The 17,933-nt window shown below is 44.7% G+C and overlaps 1 protein-coding gene across 8 annotated transcripts in view; it reads left to right on the plus strand.

Annotated features, from left to right (window-relative positions):
- ABCC5 (ATP binding cassette subfamily C member 5) overlaps positions 1 to 17,933 on the plus strand; it is a 95,457-nt gene that overhangs the window by 25,925 nt on the left and 51,599 nt on the right. For 5 of the 8 annotated variants that reach the window (XR_012095542.1, XM_007971941.3, XM_007971940.3 and 2 more), the window contains 8 exons: positions 1,890 to 2,047; positions 2,549 to 2,704; positions 3,358 to 3,505; positions 8,286 to 8,519; positions 8,653 to 8,826; positions 9,394 to 9,541; positions 12,533 to 12,681; positions 13,548 to 13,655. Coding sequence is in view for 7 of the 8 variants with exons in the window: in XM_007971941.3 (XP_007970132.1) it covers positions 1,890 to 2,047; positions 2,549 to 2,704; positions 3,358 to 3,505; positions 8,286 to 8,519; positions 8,653 to 8,826; positions 9,394 to 9,541; positions 12,533 to 12,681; positions 13,548 to 13,655 (1,275 nt within the window). In the remaining variant the exon portion in view is untranslated. Of the gene's footprint in view, positions 1 to 1,889; positions 2,048 to 2,548; positions 2,705 to 3,357; positions 3,506 to 5,915; positions 6,030 to 6,400; positions 7,542 to 8,285; positions 8,520 to 8,652; positions 8,827 to 9,393; positions 9,542 to 12,532; positions 12,682 to 13,547; positions 13,656 to 17,933 lie in introns of those variants that run through there. The other 3 variants (XM_007971944.3, XM_007971943.3, XM_037988506.2) reach the window with 2 other exon arrangements.

Raw genomic sequence — 17,933 nt, forward strand, 5'->3', positions numbered from 1 at the left:
GGCTGGAGTGCAGTGGTGTGATCATAGCTCATTGCAGCCTCCAACTCCTGGGCTCAAGTGATCCTCCTGCCTCCACCTCCCAAGTAGCTGGTACTACAGGCACACATCACCATGCCCGGCTGATTTTTTTACTTTTTGTAGAGACGGTGTGTTGCTGTGTTGCCCAGGGTGGTCTTGAATTCCTGAGCTCAACCGATCCTCCTGCCGTGGCCTTCCAAAGTGTCAGGATTATAGGTGTGAGCCACCATGCCCAGCTGAGATCTGTTTTTTACTATTTCACAATAATTTCTGGAAATATTTGTAATAATGTGACTTTCACTGCTAAGACAGAAAAGGAAGATAAGAAAATTGAGGAAAATGAAGCTTCTGCTTCTATAACAGGAAAGCATAAACTTTTGAGTTACTTTTAGAGTAAACGGAGATAAGCATGTCTAGATTCTTGACCCACCCTCTTCTGCCACAGTCAGACTTAGAATGCACTTTTGCATGCACTTTTGTTAATCTAATTAATGATCATTTATATGCTTTCTAGTTAGTCAATACGTGTAACTTTATATTTCAGCTCATGAGAGCTTCTGCCCCATGCTGCAGGGAAGTGTATAGCTCTTCAGCTGTGCAGCCAGGATGAGAACTCATGTTCTGTTCTTCCTGCTACTGATGAGACAGGGGAGGCACATGTACATCCAGGCTCTTTCTGCATGGCAGGGCTGTTTAATTAGGGCTGATGGAAGTTTTTGTCATAGAAAATGGGCAATCAGATTTGCGGTTAGTAGTGAAATAATTGACTCTCAATCCATATTGGGAAACAGAAGATAAAACGTTGGTAATAAAAATGTAAATTTTAGAACATAGAACACAAAGAGTGGACCATAAACCGGGAGCTGCAACTCACACCCATAATCCCAACACTTTGGGAGGCCGAGGCAGGCAGATCATGAGGTCAAGAGATCAAGACTGTCCTGGCCAATGTGGTGAAACCCCATCTCTACTAAAAATACAAAAATTAGCTGGGTGTGGTGGTGAACGCCTCTAACCCCCCTACTCGGAGACTGAGTCATGAGAATTGCTTGAACCAGGGAGGCTGAGATTGCAGTGATCCAAGATCACGCCACTGCACTCCAGCCTGGGCAACAGAGCGAGACTCCATCTCAAAAGAAAAAAACAAAAACAAAAACAGGGCCGGGCACAGTGGCTCATGCCTGTAATCCCAGCACTTTGGGAGGCTGAGGCAGGCAGATCACAGGGTTAGGAGTTCAAAACCAGCCTGACCAACATGGCGAAACCCCACCTCTACTAAAAATACAAAAATTTGCCAGGCTGGTGGCACATGCCTGTAATCCCAGCTACTCAGGAGGCTGAGGTAGGAGAATTGCTTGAACGTGGGAGTTGGAGGTTGCAGTGAGCTGAGATCGTGCCACTGCACTCTAGCCTGGGTGACAGAGCGAGACTCTATCTCAGAAAAACCCAAAAAAACCAAGAGTGGACCCTAATGTAACCTATGGAACTTCAGTTAATAATGAATCTGTATTGGCTCATCAATTGTAACAAAGGTACCACACTAATGGAAGATGTTAATAATAGGAAAAACAGACGGGGAGGATGGGGGAGGTATAGAGGTATATGGGAACACTCTGTACTATCTGATCAGTTTTTCTGTAGAACCTAAGAGATCAAAAAAAGAAAACTGTTTAAAATTTTTAAATATCTAGCTTACTGTTCCCCAGTGGGTTCAAATCATACAAAGTTAGTGTTTAACCTCCTGACCCTTGCTTGGGATTTCTCAGTTAAGATGGGTCCAGTTTGCAGTTTGAGCCTGTTTCATCAGTTCCGTTTGCCTCTTGCCCGTGTGTTAACTGTGCCCTTGCCTTTCTCCCTATCTGCTGGAATAGTTGGAATGCCAAGATGCCTTGGAAACAGCCGCCCGAGCCGAAGGCCTCTCTCTGGATGTCTCCATGCATTCTCAGCTCAGAATCCTGGACGAGGAGCATCCCAAGGGAAAGTACCACCATGGCTTGAGTGCTCTGAAGCCCATCCGGACTACTTCCAAGTAAGACGCCCTGCCGGCTGATGACATGAAGCATCAAAGGCATTTTTTTTTTTTTTTTTTTTTTTTTTGAGGCGAAGTCTTGCTCTGTCGCCAGGCTGGAGTGCAATGGTACGGTCTCGGCCCACTGCAGTCTCCACCCCCTGGGTTCAAGTGATTCTCCTGCCTCAGCCTCCTGAGTATCTGGGATTACAGGCACCACCAAGCCCAGCTAATTTTTTTGTATTTTTAGTAGAGATGAGGTTTCACCATACTGGCCAGGATGGTCTCAATCTCCTGACCTCATGATCCGCCCACCTTGGCCTCCCAAAGTGCTGGGATTACAGGTGTGAGCCACCACACCCGGCCCATCAAAGCCGTTTTAGAACATTCAGGCCAAAATTAGATCAGCTGGGGAGACCTGTCTTTAGTTAAGAGCTCTGTTCACTAAACTCTGTCTTTTAAACACGGGCTGCCCTCTCCATGCGTGTTGATAGCTTTGTGATTTCGGTTTTCTCTCCTTAGACACCAGCACCCAGTGGACAATGCTGGGCTTTTTTCCTGTATGACTTTTTCGTGGCTTTCTTCTCTGGCCCGTGTGGCCCACAAGAAGGGGGAACTCTCAATGGAAGACGTGTGGTCTCTGTCCAAGCACGAGTCTTCTGACGTGAACTGCAGAAGGTAGGCGCCTCTGGTCCACCCTCATCTCCCCCATGCTGGGTGGGCAGGGCCTGAGCTAGGAGTGTGAAGTCCACAGCTCTGTGTCTTTAAAGAGTCAAGCTGTCCAGTGGAGGGTGGGTGGCCTGGGGATGACTTTCTCTTTGCTCTTTTGCTTTATCTCCTATTTCACCTTTGATCCTGTTTTAACCACGGGCTTTCTCTCTCTCTCTCAGCCCCGCTTCTCTTCCTGAGTCTGCAGGGAGATTATGTTGCTGCCTTGTGACAGAATACATTTTTGTGGTAGCTGATTGTCATGATTAAAATCTAGTTTACAACTTCACATTTTACCACAGGAACCTTCAGAAAGGGTCGGGGGCCCCTGAACAAGGAAATTCTTATTCACAAATTGCATTCAGGGATCATTTCCTGGGTGGAAAGAAAGGTTTTTGCTCTCATCATTTTCTGTATCCTGGGAGGCTCCCTATACAGGGTAAATATGTAGTTCCCCAGGAAGGGTATTTTTTCCCAGAAGGTGAAGACTATGTACATAATTTTAAAGGAGAGACTTATGTGAGTGGTGGCAAAACCTGGAGACAAAAAGTGGTGGCAGGCGGGGAGCTAGGTGTGCCTTTCCCCCGGGGAGATGTGTAACGAGGACGTGTGCCCTTATTAAGACTAGAGAGACTGTGGCAAGAAGAACTGAATGAAGTTGGGCCAGACGCTGCTTCCCTGCGAAGGGTTGTGTGGATCTTCTGCCGCACCAGGCTCATCCTGTCCATCGTGTGCCTGATGATCACGCAGCTGGCTGGCTTCAGTGGACCAGTAAGTTCTAACCATCCTTTCCGACAGTCTCCAGGGGCCCGGCCACGGCCAGCTCTAACACTCTTGTTCTGTTCCAGGGCTTGTGCTCAGCTTTGGGCTAGGTAGCAGTCTTAGAGATGCCTTCAGGACTGTTGAAAGGGGTCGATGGATTTTGGAGTGAATGGTGGCTTGGCAACAGCTGGAAGGATGAAAGGGCAGTGTTGCCAGAGAAGAAATGGAACTGGCTTGATTTCTGGGCGGGGGTAAAATGGAACTGATTCCAGTTCTGCACAGGACTGTGCTTCTCGGTTGTGTGTTGACATGAAATGATAGTCGGTGCAGGCAGATGTGTCTTGCAGTGCTGTGAGTGGGTGAGAGCACATTATGTGGCCTGGGCTGGTGAGCCAGCGCTGGGGACATACCGAGTGCTTGGAGGCAGAGTTATCACATGTTTGGCGGGTCCGTGGCAAATAAGCCCTGAGAAAACTAGAGGACTGTCGAGGATTTTAGAGTCTGACCTGGAGTCCATTTAAGTTTGACTTATAGTGTAACTGTGTGGCAAGCGTTGGGGTGGCAGCCGTGGTTTTCCCCAGTCTGTACTGATGCAGAATAGACAAGAGAGCCTTTGACGTTCACTCTGTTTCCTGGGCACCTGTTTCTTACACTTGCTGTGCTGCCTTACACTTGAGACCTTGATTAAATCTATTCTCTACACATTTGCCTTGAGGCATCGGAGCAGTAGTACTGCTTGTACTGTGCGTTTTCCGTGTGTGGGTAAAGCTGGAGGTTCATGGTTTCGGTAAGTATGTGCCTCAGATGCATGGTGATTAGGTAAAACTAATTTGCAGTTTTGTTTTTGTTTTTGTTTTTTTAATGTTTGATGCCTCTTGTTAAAGTTTTGATCTCTTTTCTGAAGCAGAGAACACTACTTTTCTGGTATTGGGTTTCTATATTATTAATAATTGACCAACTAACATACTTTATATAAAAGTTTTAAGTAAGAAGGACCATGTAACTGAAATGTTGTGTTATGTAATTTACCAAAATGGCAAACACTTTCATAGAGCCAGCTTCCCCCAAGAAGAGCTTCTGTCATTGTTTCACTACAGGGCTGGTGGCTGCTCTTACCTCATAGAATTCATTCCTCTGGGTAGCACCCTATGCAGGCTTTCCGAATAAAGTGATCATGGGCTTTCTTGATTCCATTTGGCCAATGCAAGAACTTCATTGACTCCCCTCTAAAAAAAAATTCCATGGATTGTTGGGATTTTTATTTTTATTTTTTGAAAAAAAAGTTACCTATCCATATTCAGCTTGGTGGCTTCACGGTCACTCCCCCTGAACATTCATATATTCCATAATCTCTCATTTATGGTGCAGAACACTGGGATACTAACTAACCTCTAGGAAACTGTTCTGGCTGCCAGGGAAAGCTAAGAGCCCTCCTTTCACAGGAAAGCAGCTGCGTGCTTTTTCTTCTCTCTGCCCTTTCAGGGAAGAGCATCTTAAGGCCAGTGTTATTTCATGGGATTCTGTCCTGGAACTGAGAAAGCAATGGACTCATCCATAGTGTCTTATACATTTAAAAGTGTAAATAATACACACTTCCTTTTTTGGAACTCCAATTCTAATATGTTTCTTTTCCATTGGAAATTGAAAAACCAGGCTGGTTTTGAGATTAGTACTAGCAGTGAGTAAACCTCCTCTCTGTGGCCTTAAATCCTTTTGAGGAACATTCGTTTTAGATTTTTGCAAGTTTCCTAATCTGGCACAACTTTCAAACTAGCTTAATCTGTCCTTACAGAAACCTGTATGAGGACAGACTGCCCACATACGGGCTCCCCAAATAAAACGGCATTTTTATTTCTTGTCCCTGCTCGGGTTTCACCGAACCTTGGTAGCCATACACAGAACAAATGAAACAGAATCAAGTTGTTGTGCTGTGTTTGTTTTTACCTACCGGCCAGCTGATGCTGACATTTATACACCAAGATGATCCAAGGCTTTGGTGATACCAGTGGACTAGCGCCATATGTGCAGGGTGCCTGGGGGTCATCATAATGTTCACGGAGTACCAGACTCTCTAACAGTATGGTCCTGTGTAGCCACATTGCTACACTTACAGAGATGCTTTGGGGCCTTTTTGGATTAAGATAGTTCTAAAAGACCAGGCCTCACCTGTGATCTGTGTATAAAGAATTAGCATCGCACCTAGATCTGCAAGAGAAGGCCGCCTCCTGCAGTGCTATCTCTTGGTGAATGCTAACTCTGCCTGAGGGCCTTTTGGGGAAAGGACAGTGTAAAACCCTTAGAGAGGTAAGTTTCCCACCCTTCCAACCTCTCTCCACCTGCAGCTTGCTTGGTGCTGTCAGGATCTGGATTTGGGGGGAGTCTCTCTGTAGTGGAACCAGTGACAGAAGCTGTTCTTTAGAATTTTCAGGATGGCTGTATTCTGCGGTCAGAATGAGAGAGTCAAGCTGGGCAGAATCTCTCGCCAAGAGTTCAGGTAAGGTAATGTTTATTCACTGGGAATGCTTTCCACAGCCAGACAGCTATGCTAACAGTCTCAAGTTTTCTTCCAGTTTGTTTAGATTTAAATGATACATTTGTAACTTTTTAAAAACTAAATTTTGGTTGGATTTTTCGTGGAAATCTCTTTTTTCTTTATCCCCTAAAAAATGGTTTGAAATGTCATTGTTATTTAAAAACCCAATGTGTTGGAACTTCTTTAATCTGCTGTTTCCTCTTTTTCCCCCTCCTTTGAAAGTTTCGCATAGTATAAACATTCACTATGTCTTTTACCTTCCCTGCTCCTCCCCTCTGGGAGGCGCTGATGCTATTACTTGGTGCTGAAAAATGGCACTCTAAAGGTATGGGAAGGAAGGAGCCCAAGGCAACCACCTGCTGTCCTTTCAGCCTTCCTTTGGAGACTGCTCCATCAGTGCTGAGGTGTGTGGGAACAGGCATCACTGCACCGCCATCTTACTGAGTTGCTTCACGTGAGGAAAAGGGGGCTTTGGCCCTGTGACTCAGTTCCACATTTTGGATTGCATACTGGAAAAGAAGCCAATCTTCTTGCTAGTAAACCAGCAACCCGGCTGTATACAGTGGTGACCCAAGCAATGGATATAAATCTAAAAGTCTGAGGGAGGGGAGAGGTGGAATACAGTAGTTCTTGGAATCTGAAGTCTCCTATTTGATCAGGTTATTTCTTGGGACAAAAATCTGATTGGTGGGGATCTCCTAGGACCTAGTGGACATCTGGTATTAATTTAATCTCAGGAAAAACAAGAAATTAACCCAGAGAGATTCTGGGTTCTGGAATTCAGCATAGCTACCTCCGGACCGTGGTGTCTGGCCTCCATTTTTGTCTGTCATTCAGCTCTGACTTACAGCTGCAGTCACCTTTGCTATAAGGAACCTGAGTATAGGGGTGGATGGGCTTCACGTTAATTTTTTTCTTCCTTTAGGGTGGGGGATTGGTTTGGCTTTCTTTTGTTGTTGTTTTTTGTTTTATTTTTGTCAATCAAGATTGATTTTTAGATGCAAGGACTTGAAAAGACCCAGAAGGATGCCACCAGTTTTTCCTTGAGGCCTAGGATTTTTTTTTCTGTCCCGAGCAGAGGTAATTCCTCACAGCTTAGTGCACCCGTGGCACCAGCCATTTTGAGCAGAGCACCTCTTTGGGGAGCTTTTCGTTTTGTTTTGTTTTTCATTCTCTTTCCTTAGCAGCAAGGTCTTTTTTCCTAGAGAATCTACTCCATTGCAGAATCATTGCAACCTCAGGAGCCCTCACTGATTGAGCGCTGTCAGCCTGATATACTACTTTGGACTCTGGAAACAGATATGGGCTCTATTCTCTATTTCTACTGTGTGTCGTTAAACAACCGTCGGAGGCCAGATGACCTGTTAGATGGCTAGTCCTGTATAATTTGACTCTGTATGTTTCAATGTATGTTACTGCAATGCTTCACCTGCTGTACAGTGTTTGTGAGATGCTCTTTGAAGATGGTACTTTTATATTTTTTCATTTTCAATAAAAGTACATTCCTTCCCACTTCCTGGTATTTAATACTGTTGCTGAATGTGCCTTGTGTGAGTGTGTGCTCCGGCGTTGCAGGACCTCAGCTGGAGGTGGCACTCGGTGGTTCTTGGGGGCTGGCCGCCTTCCCTCTGCAGGTGGTGTTAGACATATACTGCCTGAGGTAACATGTTTTCATTTTTGGGAGGGAGTTGGGAGTGGGGTGGGCCCATGGGAGGGTCTCTGGAGTTTTGATAGCCTGCTTTGTTTGCTCTCTTCTGTACTATTAAACTGCTGATGTTTATTTTCAGGAATGTTTTGCAAATGCACTTCTCACTCTTCCCCAGTACAACTGTAGGTACACTGTTCCTTTTTATCAAATAAGCACGTTTGAAATGATCCAAAAAAAGGTCTTAATTTCATGTAAAGAAATGTATCCATGTGTGGAGATACTGGAATAAGGTCAAAGTTGTACTTTTGAATGACCATGTGTTTAGAGTTAACTTCAGCTCATTGATAGGTTTATGTTACATTAGAAAGAGTAATGGTTTTGATGGTGTCCTGTAAGGAAGAAAGTTTTCAATTAGACCTAGCTCCTGCAGAATGCCCTGAGGAAATTACTGCAGGCAGCTTGTAATAACTGGGTCCCCCAAAGTTTTGTTTCGCTTGCACACTGGTCCCTGAGTGGAGCTGCCTACTCTTTCTAACTTAACATAAAACTATGGCATTGTGTGTGAGTGCCGTGGAGATGTTGACATTGGTGTGTATCTCTCCCTGTAGGCCTTCATGGTGAAACACCTCTTGGAGTATACCCAGGCAACAGAGTCTAACCTGCAGTACAGCTTGTTGTTAGTCCTGGGCCTCCTTCTGACAGAAATCGTGCGGTCTTGGTCGCTTGCACTGACTTGGGCATTGAATTACCGAACCGGTGTCCGCTTGCGGGGGGCCATCCTAACCATGGCATTTAAGAAGATCCTTAAGTTGAAGAACATTAAAGAGAAATCCCTGGGTGAGGTGAGTGAGGGGTGTTTGCTTCACAGCAGAGGGCAACTTCCTAGCTTGAGGTTCGTTCCTCTAGGGCCCTACCTCCTGAGATGAATGAACCATGTCCTTGCAGGGCTCCCTCACTACTCTTTGTATCTTACAGCTCATCAACATTTGCTCCAATGATGGGCAGAGGATGTTTGAGGCAGCAGCCGTTGGCAGCCTGCTGGCTGGAGGACCCGTTGTTGCCATCTTAGGCATGATTTATAATGTAATTATTCTGGGACCAACAGGCTTCCTGGGATCAGCTGTTTTTATCCTCTTTTACCCAGCAATGGTGAGTAAGCCTCCCAGCTGAATCTTGGCAGTTTCTCCTTAGGAAACGAGTTACTTCCACTGGGTTATAGTAGGCATTGCTGAGGTGTCACATCTCTGATTGGAAATTTCCTCAAAGCAGATTAAATCTAGAGCTAGATAGCGCTTGCTCCGTTGGGACAGAATTTTGACTTGAGAGGAGGTAAGGTGTCACTTGCATGAAAAAGAGTCTGAATGAGAAGGCCAGCCAGTGAGCCCTGTCTCACTTGACGTAGGAGTGTTTGAGTCACTGCGCTGGAGTTGGTGCTAAGTGATAGGGCCCTCCTGCCTCCCCTTTGGAAACACGCAGTATCTGTGGTCACTGTTGAGAATAGATAATTACTTGTCTTCATTGCCTTACAAAGAGATAAGAATTCAGTAATGTTTTGTTACAGTTCAGTAGGTCACTTTTATTAAAGACAGTACAGCTACATAACATCCTAGGAAACAGGATTATATGCTCATTTTATTGAGAATGACCTTAAGCAGATTAGGTAGTTCTCAAGTTTGAATGAGCTTTAATTTGGTGTGGCATCGCTTTTCCTTTCAGATGTTTGCATCACGGCTCACAGCATATTTCAGGAGAAAATGCGTGGCTGCCACGGATGAACGTGTCCAGAAGATGAATGAAGTTCTTACCTACATTAAATTTATTAAAATGTATGCCTGGGTCAAAGCATTTTCTCAGAGTGTTCAAAGTGAGTTTAAAGATTTTGTATGTGCATGTGATAGAAGGACTTTGGATTCTTTGGGTCTTATTCACACACTTGGCTTTCTGAACACATTACATACTAGGACTAGTGTCTAGTATATCGTAGGACATAATATAGAATCTTTGTGTTCAAAAGGGATCTTAGAGGTTTGAACCCATAACCTCATCTCACTGATGAGGAAATTGAGACCTGGGAAAATGGATTTTTCCCAGTTAATACACAGCTAGTTAGGAATAATTCAGTTTCAAAGCCCCCTGTGTATATTCTCATCCTGCCCATGATTTCCCAGCCTGGTCATGAGGCTTTGAGGTAAGCTGGGAGTCAGGATGGCTGGATGCTGGTCCTAGCTCTGTCAAATATGTAAGTGCCAATAAAGCTAGGAGAAATAGCACAGATGGGGCTTTCAGAAAGATCTCCACACAAGTTGAACCAGTGTGCCTTAAAACAGATGAAATTGAAGCAGGAGATACTTAAAACCAAATGCATAGATACTTAATTTAAATAAAAGAGATGGGGCTGTTGGTGGACCATAACCTCATTAGGAGCTGAGTCCAATGCTGTAAAACAGTCAATACATTATAGGTGGAGTCGAAATACAGTGTTCAGGTCGGGCGCCAGTGGCGCACACCTGTAATCCCAGCACTTTGGGAGGCTGAGGGAGGAGGATCACCTGAGGTCAGGAGTTAAAGACCAGCCCGGCCAATATGGTGAAACCCCATCTGTACTAAAAATACAAAAATTAGCTGGGTGTGGTGGCATGTTCCTGTAATTCCAGCTACTTGGGAGACAGAGACAGGAGAATGAATCGCTTATACCCAGGAGGCAGAGGTTGCAGTGAGCTGAGATCACGCCATTGCACTCCAGCCTGGGTATTGCAGTGAGACTCTGTCTCAAAAAAAAAAAAAAAGAAAAAGAAAAAGTGTTCAGAGCAAGGCAGCTGTTTTCCTTTCATTGAGTAACCTTCAGGAACATGATGTCCAGTTCTGGAATCTGCATTTGATTTATGAGGGCTGTTAAGCTAAGAAGCATCCAGAGGAGGTGACCACTCAAGAGGTACCCCCCAGTGGATGGGGCTACCTTGTTAAACAGTGAGTTTGTTTCTACTGGAGTGGAACAAATGGTTTCTGAATGGACAGCTGCCAGCAGGTTGATGGCAGGATGGCTGCCAGTGGTCCTTCTGGCTCTCTGATTCTATAGTTTTATGGTCTTTTTTCTGAGATTCCCCTCATCCATCAGCCCCTGACTGGTATCTTTACCTGTAGGTATTAATTTGAAAAGAGTGTTCTTACTCATTATAGACATGGCCAAGGTGTATAAGAAATGTTAAAGTAAGGAGTTCAGTGTTTTTATGTGACTTACAAACTAGCTGTGAAGATAGTTCCCCAATGCCTTAGGCAGTGGTAACACCTTTAAGGTCAGTGCATAGCCTCTTAGAAGAATTAAGTATTTGCCAGGTGCGATGTTGCATGCCTGTAATCCCAGCACTTTGGGAGGCTGAGGCGGGTGGATCACCTGAGGTCAGGAGTTCAAGAGCAGCCTGGCCAACATGGCAGAACCCCTTCTCTACTGAAAATACAAAAATTAGCCAGGCGTGATGGCACAGCCTGTAATCCCAGCTGCCCAAGAGGCCAAGGCAGGAGGATCAGTTGAACCCGGGAGGCAGAGGTTACAGTGAGCTGAGATCACACCACTGTACTCAAACCTGGGCAACAGAGTGAGACTCCATCTTAAAAAAAAAAAAAAAAAAAAAAAAAGTATTGTCCGGGTGAGGTGGCTTATGCCTTTAGTCTCGACGCTTTGGAAGGAGAGACAGGATCACTAGAGCCCAGGAGTTCGAGACCAGCCTGGGCAACGTAGTGAGACCTCATCTCTACAAAAAATAAAACTTAACTGGGCATGGTAGTGTACATCTGTGGTCGCAGCTACTTGGGAAGCTAAGGTGGGAGGATTACTTGAGCCATGGAGGTTGAGGTTTCAGTGAGCCATGATTGTGCCACTGCACTCCAGCCTGAGCAACAGAGTGAGACCTCATCTGAAAACAAAAAAGGTATCTTATTGTTCTGCTTCCTGCTCCATGGTCTTCAGTACTGTATGGTTGCTTTGCTAATAAGGGGGTTGATTTTGCAAATATTTAAGAAAAATCATTCTGCCTGTAGAAATTATATTTCACCTATCTTCCAGTTGTCGTTACTGCATTTTTGTATGGAAGCTTCTATGCCACTGCCAACATACAGCAGGCACTCTACGAAATCTTAGTTACCTCCCCACCGCCTTTCTTTTTTTTTTTTCCTTTTGAGACAAAGTCTGGCTTTGTCACCCAGACTGGAATACAGTGGTGCAATCTTGGCACACTGCAACCTCCACCTCCCGGGTTCAAGCGATTCTCTGGCCTCAGCCTCCCAAGTAGCTGGGATCACAGGCGTGTACTAACACACCCAGCTAATTTTTGTATTTTTAGCGGGACGGGGTTTCACTATGTTGGCCAGGACGGTCTCGAACTCCTGACCTCAGGTGATTCCCCCTGCTTTGGCCTCCCAAAGTGCTGGGATTATAGGCGTGAGCCACCACCCCCAACCTCTTAGTCCCTTTTTAATTCTCCAGTGTCATTGTGTTGTCTTTCGTATTAATGCCTTAGGCAAAAATTAAACAACAACCGGGTAAGCAAACGCAACTGCCAATTACAGACACAATTAATGTGTTCATTCGTTCTAAACCTAAGAAACTGACAAGAAAAATCAGAAAAAGGTATCATAGAAGATGATCATTGTGTTCATGTATAGTGATTGCTTTCTGTTAGATTCATCTGTCACTTGATCCATTTCAAACCTCAGCCTTTTATACCAGCTGTAGTGGTAAAGTTGATAGTCATAAGCGTTGAAGAGTGGCTGGAGACCTACGGAGTCTTGTTTGGAGGTGGAGGAACAACATCCCTAGGCTGCTTTTAACTTGCTTTGAAATTGGCTTGCTTTTTCATAGAAATCCGTGAGGAGGAGCGTCGGATATTGGAAAAAGCTGGGTACTTCCAGAGCATCACTGTGGGTGTGGCTCCCATTGTGGTGGTGATCGCCAGCGTAGTGACCTTCTCTGTTCATATGACCTTGGGCTTCGATCTGACAGCAGCACAGGTCAGGCAACCCTCAGGGATGGGGAACATTTTAGAAATACCACATTTGCCGGAGGCTGAGGCAGGAAAATCACTTGAACCCAGGAAGCAGAGGTTATGGTGAACCGAGATCGCGCCACTGCACTACAGCATGGATGACAGAGCGAGACTCCATCTCAAAAAAAAAAAAAAAATACCGCCTATGGAGATGATGCTCTGATCTTCTTACTGGACCTGGAGGTTTCCCCAAGAATTAGTAGATATTTTTTCATTCATGGGATTAAGCTGAGAAGCAGAAGAGTGGGGAGCCAGCCCTTATGCACAAATAGTGTATGAGTTGTTTTTAGTCAACCTAAATTTGAGTTTAATTCTGAAATTACAGATCCTCCTGTGGTTCATATTTACTGGCAATTTCAATTGAAGGTCTAAAAAACTCTACTTAAAAAAAAAATGTGGCCGGGCGCGGTGGCTCACGCCTGTAAATCCCAGCACTTTGGGAGGCCAAGGCGGGCGGGTCACTTGAGGTCAGGAGTTTGAGACCAGCCTGGCAAACATGGTGAAACCCCATATCTACTAAAAATGCAAAAAATTAGCCAGGCATGGTGGTGAGCGCCTGTAGTCCCAGCTACTCGGGAGGCTGAGGCAGGAGAATTGCTTGAACCTGGGAGGTGGAAGTTGCAGTGAGCCGAGATTGTGTCACTGCACTCCAGCCTGGGCGACAAAGCGAGACTCCGTCTCAAAAAAAAAAAAAAAAAAGTAATTGACTTGTAATAACATCTGACAGTCAAGCTGCAGCCTTCCTAGCACATGAGAGGAAATTGATGGTGTCAGGTTACTTTAGTTGCATAGCATAATTAGGCACAGTTTCTTCTCTTCTCCTATTTTCAGGCTTTCACGGTGGTGACAGTCTTCAATTCCATGACTTTTGCTTTGAAAGTAACACCATTTTCAGTAAAGTCCCTCTCAGAAGCCTCCGTGGCTGTTGACAGATTTAAGGTAAGTGGCTCCTTTCCCTGCCCCAGTGTCAGGAGCCCTCCCCACACAACTAACTGCTGGCTCTGTTCAAGGGGCCGCACAGGCTGGCCTCACTGGATTTAAGCTTGGCTTTGGCCTTTTGGCAAATCGGTAAGAAAAAGGGGGCAGTGGAGGAGACTGAATTGAGGGACGAGACTTACCACCTTTTAAAATTAATGTGAATTTTTACCTTTTGTGGATGGCCATGATCTGAGCTCCCAGGATTGCAGAGTTCCCCTTTAGAGCTAGCCCCTTCCACCTGGTCCTGACATGGATGTGTCGCAACTCACTGGGCCTTGAAGTGGCTTAAACCTAGAAGACCAGCACTGTGGGGCATCTTCCCCTTGATCTTTGTTACTGTCACTTTGATTGGTTGACACGCTGAATCCTTTTTGATACTTTCTTTTTCCTGCCCTGTGGTTGCTACTCACGATGCAGGGAAAGCAGTGACATGGAAATAGTTGTAAAACTAGATCATGTTGAGAAGTGCAGTTAAGTAAGTATCAGCTTCTTTTTTTGCAGGTGGTTAGTTGATCATACCTTGGCTGTGTTCCTTGTTCCTTCAGGATAATACACATACATGATATGAAAGGGAGTATATTTGGGAGGGTGGAGAGAAATAGATATTTGACAGTGGTTAATACTAAACAAAAAAAAGGGGACACCATGTGAGCTGGAATTCTTTGACATTGTCACTGCATAGATTAGCTCCTATGTCCCTGCTTGTCTTTATTGGCTGGTGAGAGGAATACGAAAGCAATTTTGGTGATGTGAAGGCTTAAAGCTCACACATTTGAGGAATGGATATAATCATCTTGGAGGTTCAGGAGAAAACAAATTGGATTTTCTTCTTAAGAAATGTGGAAACTCAGTTCCTGGGATTTGTTTATATTCTACTTGTTTACAGTTGACCAGGTGACTTTTATTTGGTCAAGAAAGCCAGTCCTGGCCAAGCATGGTGGCTCACGCCTGTAATCCTAGCTCTTTGGGAGGCTGAGGCAGGTGGATCACTTGAGCCCAGGAGTTCAAGACCAGCCTGGGCAACACAGCAAGACCCCGTCTCTACAAAAAAATAAAAAAATAGCCAGGTGCAGGGGCATGCACCCATAGTCCTAGCTACTCGGGAGGCTGAGGTGGGAAGATTGCTTGAGCCCAGGAGGTTGAGGCTGCAGTGAGCTATGATCATGGCACTGCACTCCAGCCTGGACAACAGAGTGAAACTCTTACCTTTTTTTTTTTTTAAAAAAAAGAAAGAAAAAGGAAGGAAGGGAGGGAGGGGAGAGAGAGAAGGAAGGAAGGAGAGGGAGAGCGAGGGGGAGAGGAAGGGGGAGGGGGAGAGGGAGGGGAAGAAAGCTAGTCTTCGAATGTGCCCCTCCCCGACCCCAGCATGGCTACTTAGAAAACCAAGAGCCAGAGTCATATGAAAAAAAAATGGCCTAATGGGACTCTGAGATTTATTTTGCTGAATCCGCAGTAACCAGTCGTGGATGAAAGGCAAATGTTTGACCATAAGTTCTCCCTGCTGTTCATTTCTATATTCTTGTTAGTGAATGGATTTGGTAGCACTTTGAATAAAGTAAGGGCCTATAGTGTAGGTTGGTCCTCCCCTTGTTTTTCGAGGACTCTCATCTCCTGCTTAGTAGTGAGGACTTGGATTAGCAGGTGGCTTTCACATCATAGGTCCCTCCTCTCTCCAGTAAGCTTCAGAGTTAATAGTAGAAGCAGCACCACCCACAGCTCTATTTGATGCCCCATGAGACTTTAGACCCCTGCTATTTTATTCCTCTTGGTGGTCTCAGTCTCTTTTTTTCCTTTTTATTCTTTTTTTAATGAGATGCTTGGCACAAGATAGCAAGTATTTATGGCCAGGCTTGGTGGCTAACACCTGTAATCCCAGCACTTTGGGAGGCTGAGGTGGGTGGATCACTTGAGGTCAGGAGTTCAAGACCAGCGTGGCCAACACGGTAAAACCCCATCTTTACTAAAAATCCGAAAAATTAGCCAGGCGTGGTGGTGTGCGCCTGTAGTCCCAGCTGCTCAGTAGGCTGAGGCAGGAGAATCACTTGAACCTGGGAGGTGGGAGTTGCCATGAGCCGAGATCGCGCCACTGCACTCCAGCCTGGGCAACACAGAGAGACTCTGTCTCAGGAAAAAAAAAAAAAAAAAAAAAAAAAGATAACAAGTATTTATTACTTAATTCCTCCCCAACTCTAAGCCGGTTCTTTCTTCTTCTTATCTTCAGATGTTTATTAATTAGAATTACGTTGACTTTATGAGGGTTGGAGGGCTGTTTTTTAGGTGTAAGGCAACTGTTTATTATGTTTCTGAGTACATTAAAGGAAGTCTGCCACAATTGGGGGCCCATCTAAGGCAGCCTTTTGAAAACAACAAAACTGTTCCTGGGATTGTATCTCCCCAAAAGCATCTGCCCTCCCATGATTTTTAGAGGATGGAATATAGAATAACAAGGATGGGACTTGCTGCTTTGATTCATTTTACAGACCTTGAAACTCATTAATGATGTTACAGAGCCCTGCTTTTCACCCTGTGTCTTGTTTTATATCATTTTCTTTCTTTCTTTTTTAAATTGGAGTTGGAGATCTGATAGATTGGCAAGTATAGTGTTTTCTCTATTTCACCTACCCTGCAAGTGCATCTTGCAGGAGAACTTGTTGCTTCCTGTTGGGTAGTACGCATAGAGAATAGGAAAAGAGATATAAAATTTAACCTGTAATTTATAGATTTGATGACCTGTAGAAAGGCAGTGCGAAGCTGCACTGATTGTCACCAGTGGAATAGGGTGGCTTGTTCTAGCAAATACAGACACAGGACACCCAGTGAAATACTGCATGGAATAATACTGAAAAATTATTATTGTTTTTCTGGAATCTAAATTTGACTGGGGCCAGGCATGGTGGCTCATGCCTGTAATCCTAGCACTTTGGGAGGCTGAGTGGGTGGATCACTTGAGGCCAGGAGTTCGAGACCAGCCTGGCCAACTTGGTGAAACCCCATCTCTACTAAAAATACAAAAATTAGCTGGGCGTGGTGGTGGGTACCTGTAATCCCAGCTACTCGGGAGGGCTGAGACAGAAGAATGGCATGAATCTGGGAGGCAGAGGTTGCAGTGAGCCGAGATTGCACCCCTGCACTCCAGCCTGGGTGACAGAGTGAGACCCTGTCTCAAAAAAATAATTAATTAATTAATTTAATTGGGCATCTTATATTAATCTGGCAACCCTGTGAGTAGTCCCCTCTTCTGCTCTCAACAGATTCATTCTGATTTGATTCTTCTAGTGAATGAATAGTGTGTTCATGGTCAGTGTCCTGTGATAAAGTTGAGGCTTATGGTTTATAGGTTTATGTGGTTATAGGTTTACGTTATATCTAAGATTCTGTTGTTCTGACAGGTGCAAATTCAAGTAGATACAAGTTCAAGTATGGAGAGGCCCTTGTCTGCCTCTTAGCACATCAGGACAGAGTGACCTGAAGCCAAAACTCTCCTGGTAGGAGGGAGGGTAAGGCTGCGGGGAGTAGGAAGGAAACATGGGGCTGGAGCTGTGAAAACCAGTAGGTACTGGCATGTTTCTTAATAGTTCATTGAGGCCTAAAAGACCTTTGTCCTTTGAATAACTCTTTAGGGGAGAGAAATGATGGAAATTCTGTCGTCATGTGGTTTTACTCTGTGAAGGTGATCAAAATGTTTGGCATGTTACTCTTAGCTCAGTCTCTCAGGAAGGCTTTGAACAAATGAAACCAGCAGCCGTTTCAGCAATCAGGGGCTACACCTAAGGTTATTCAGGAGTGAAGATTATCTCAGAAGTTTAGAATCATGATACTGCGGGGAAGACAGGGTCAGGGATGAATGGGAGATGGGGGCTTAAGGGAGAGCTTAGAAGTTTAGAATCCAAGAGAGAAAGGGTTTGTTCTTGGGGAGAGGGATTATGTATGATATTTTATAGCACCTGCAAAATTTAAGATAGCTGCAGGGTTCTCAGTAATTAAGCAGAGTCCTGACCCTAAAAGCTATCTTTTCTCTAAAGATTTCGTAATGTTTAAAATTTTTTAAAATTAAGATAAATATGTTTTAAATCATACTGTGAATCCAACTGGTATAGCAATCTGTAGAGAAGATCACTGGCTTAAGAGAATTGTTAGAAGTGAATTCAAAGTCTTATGGGAACATCCTGGGCTGCGATATATTATGATCAGTGTTTTACATCTTAATTTCAGAAACATTTCCCTCTTCAAGAATTCATT

The sequence above is a fragment of the Chlorocebus sabaeus genome, chromosome 15 (assembly GCF_047675955.1).
Source record: "Chlorocebus sabaeus isolate Y175 chromosome 15, mChlSab1.0.hap1, whole genome shotgun sequence".
Classification (NCBI taxonomy): domain Eukaryota; kingdom Metazoa; phylum Chordata; class Mammalia; order Primates; family Cercopithecidae; genus Chlorocebus; species Chlorocebus sabaeus.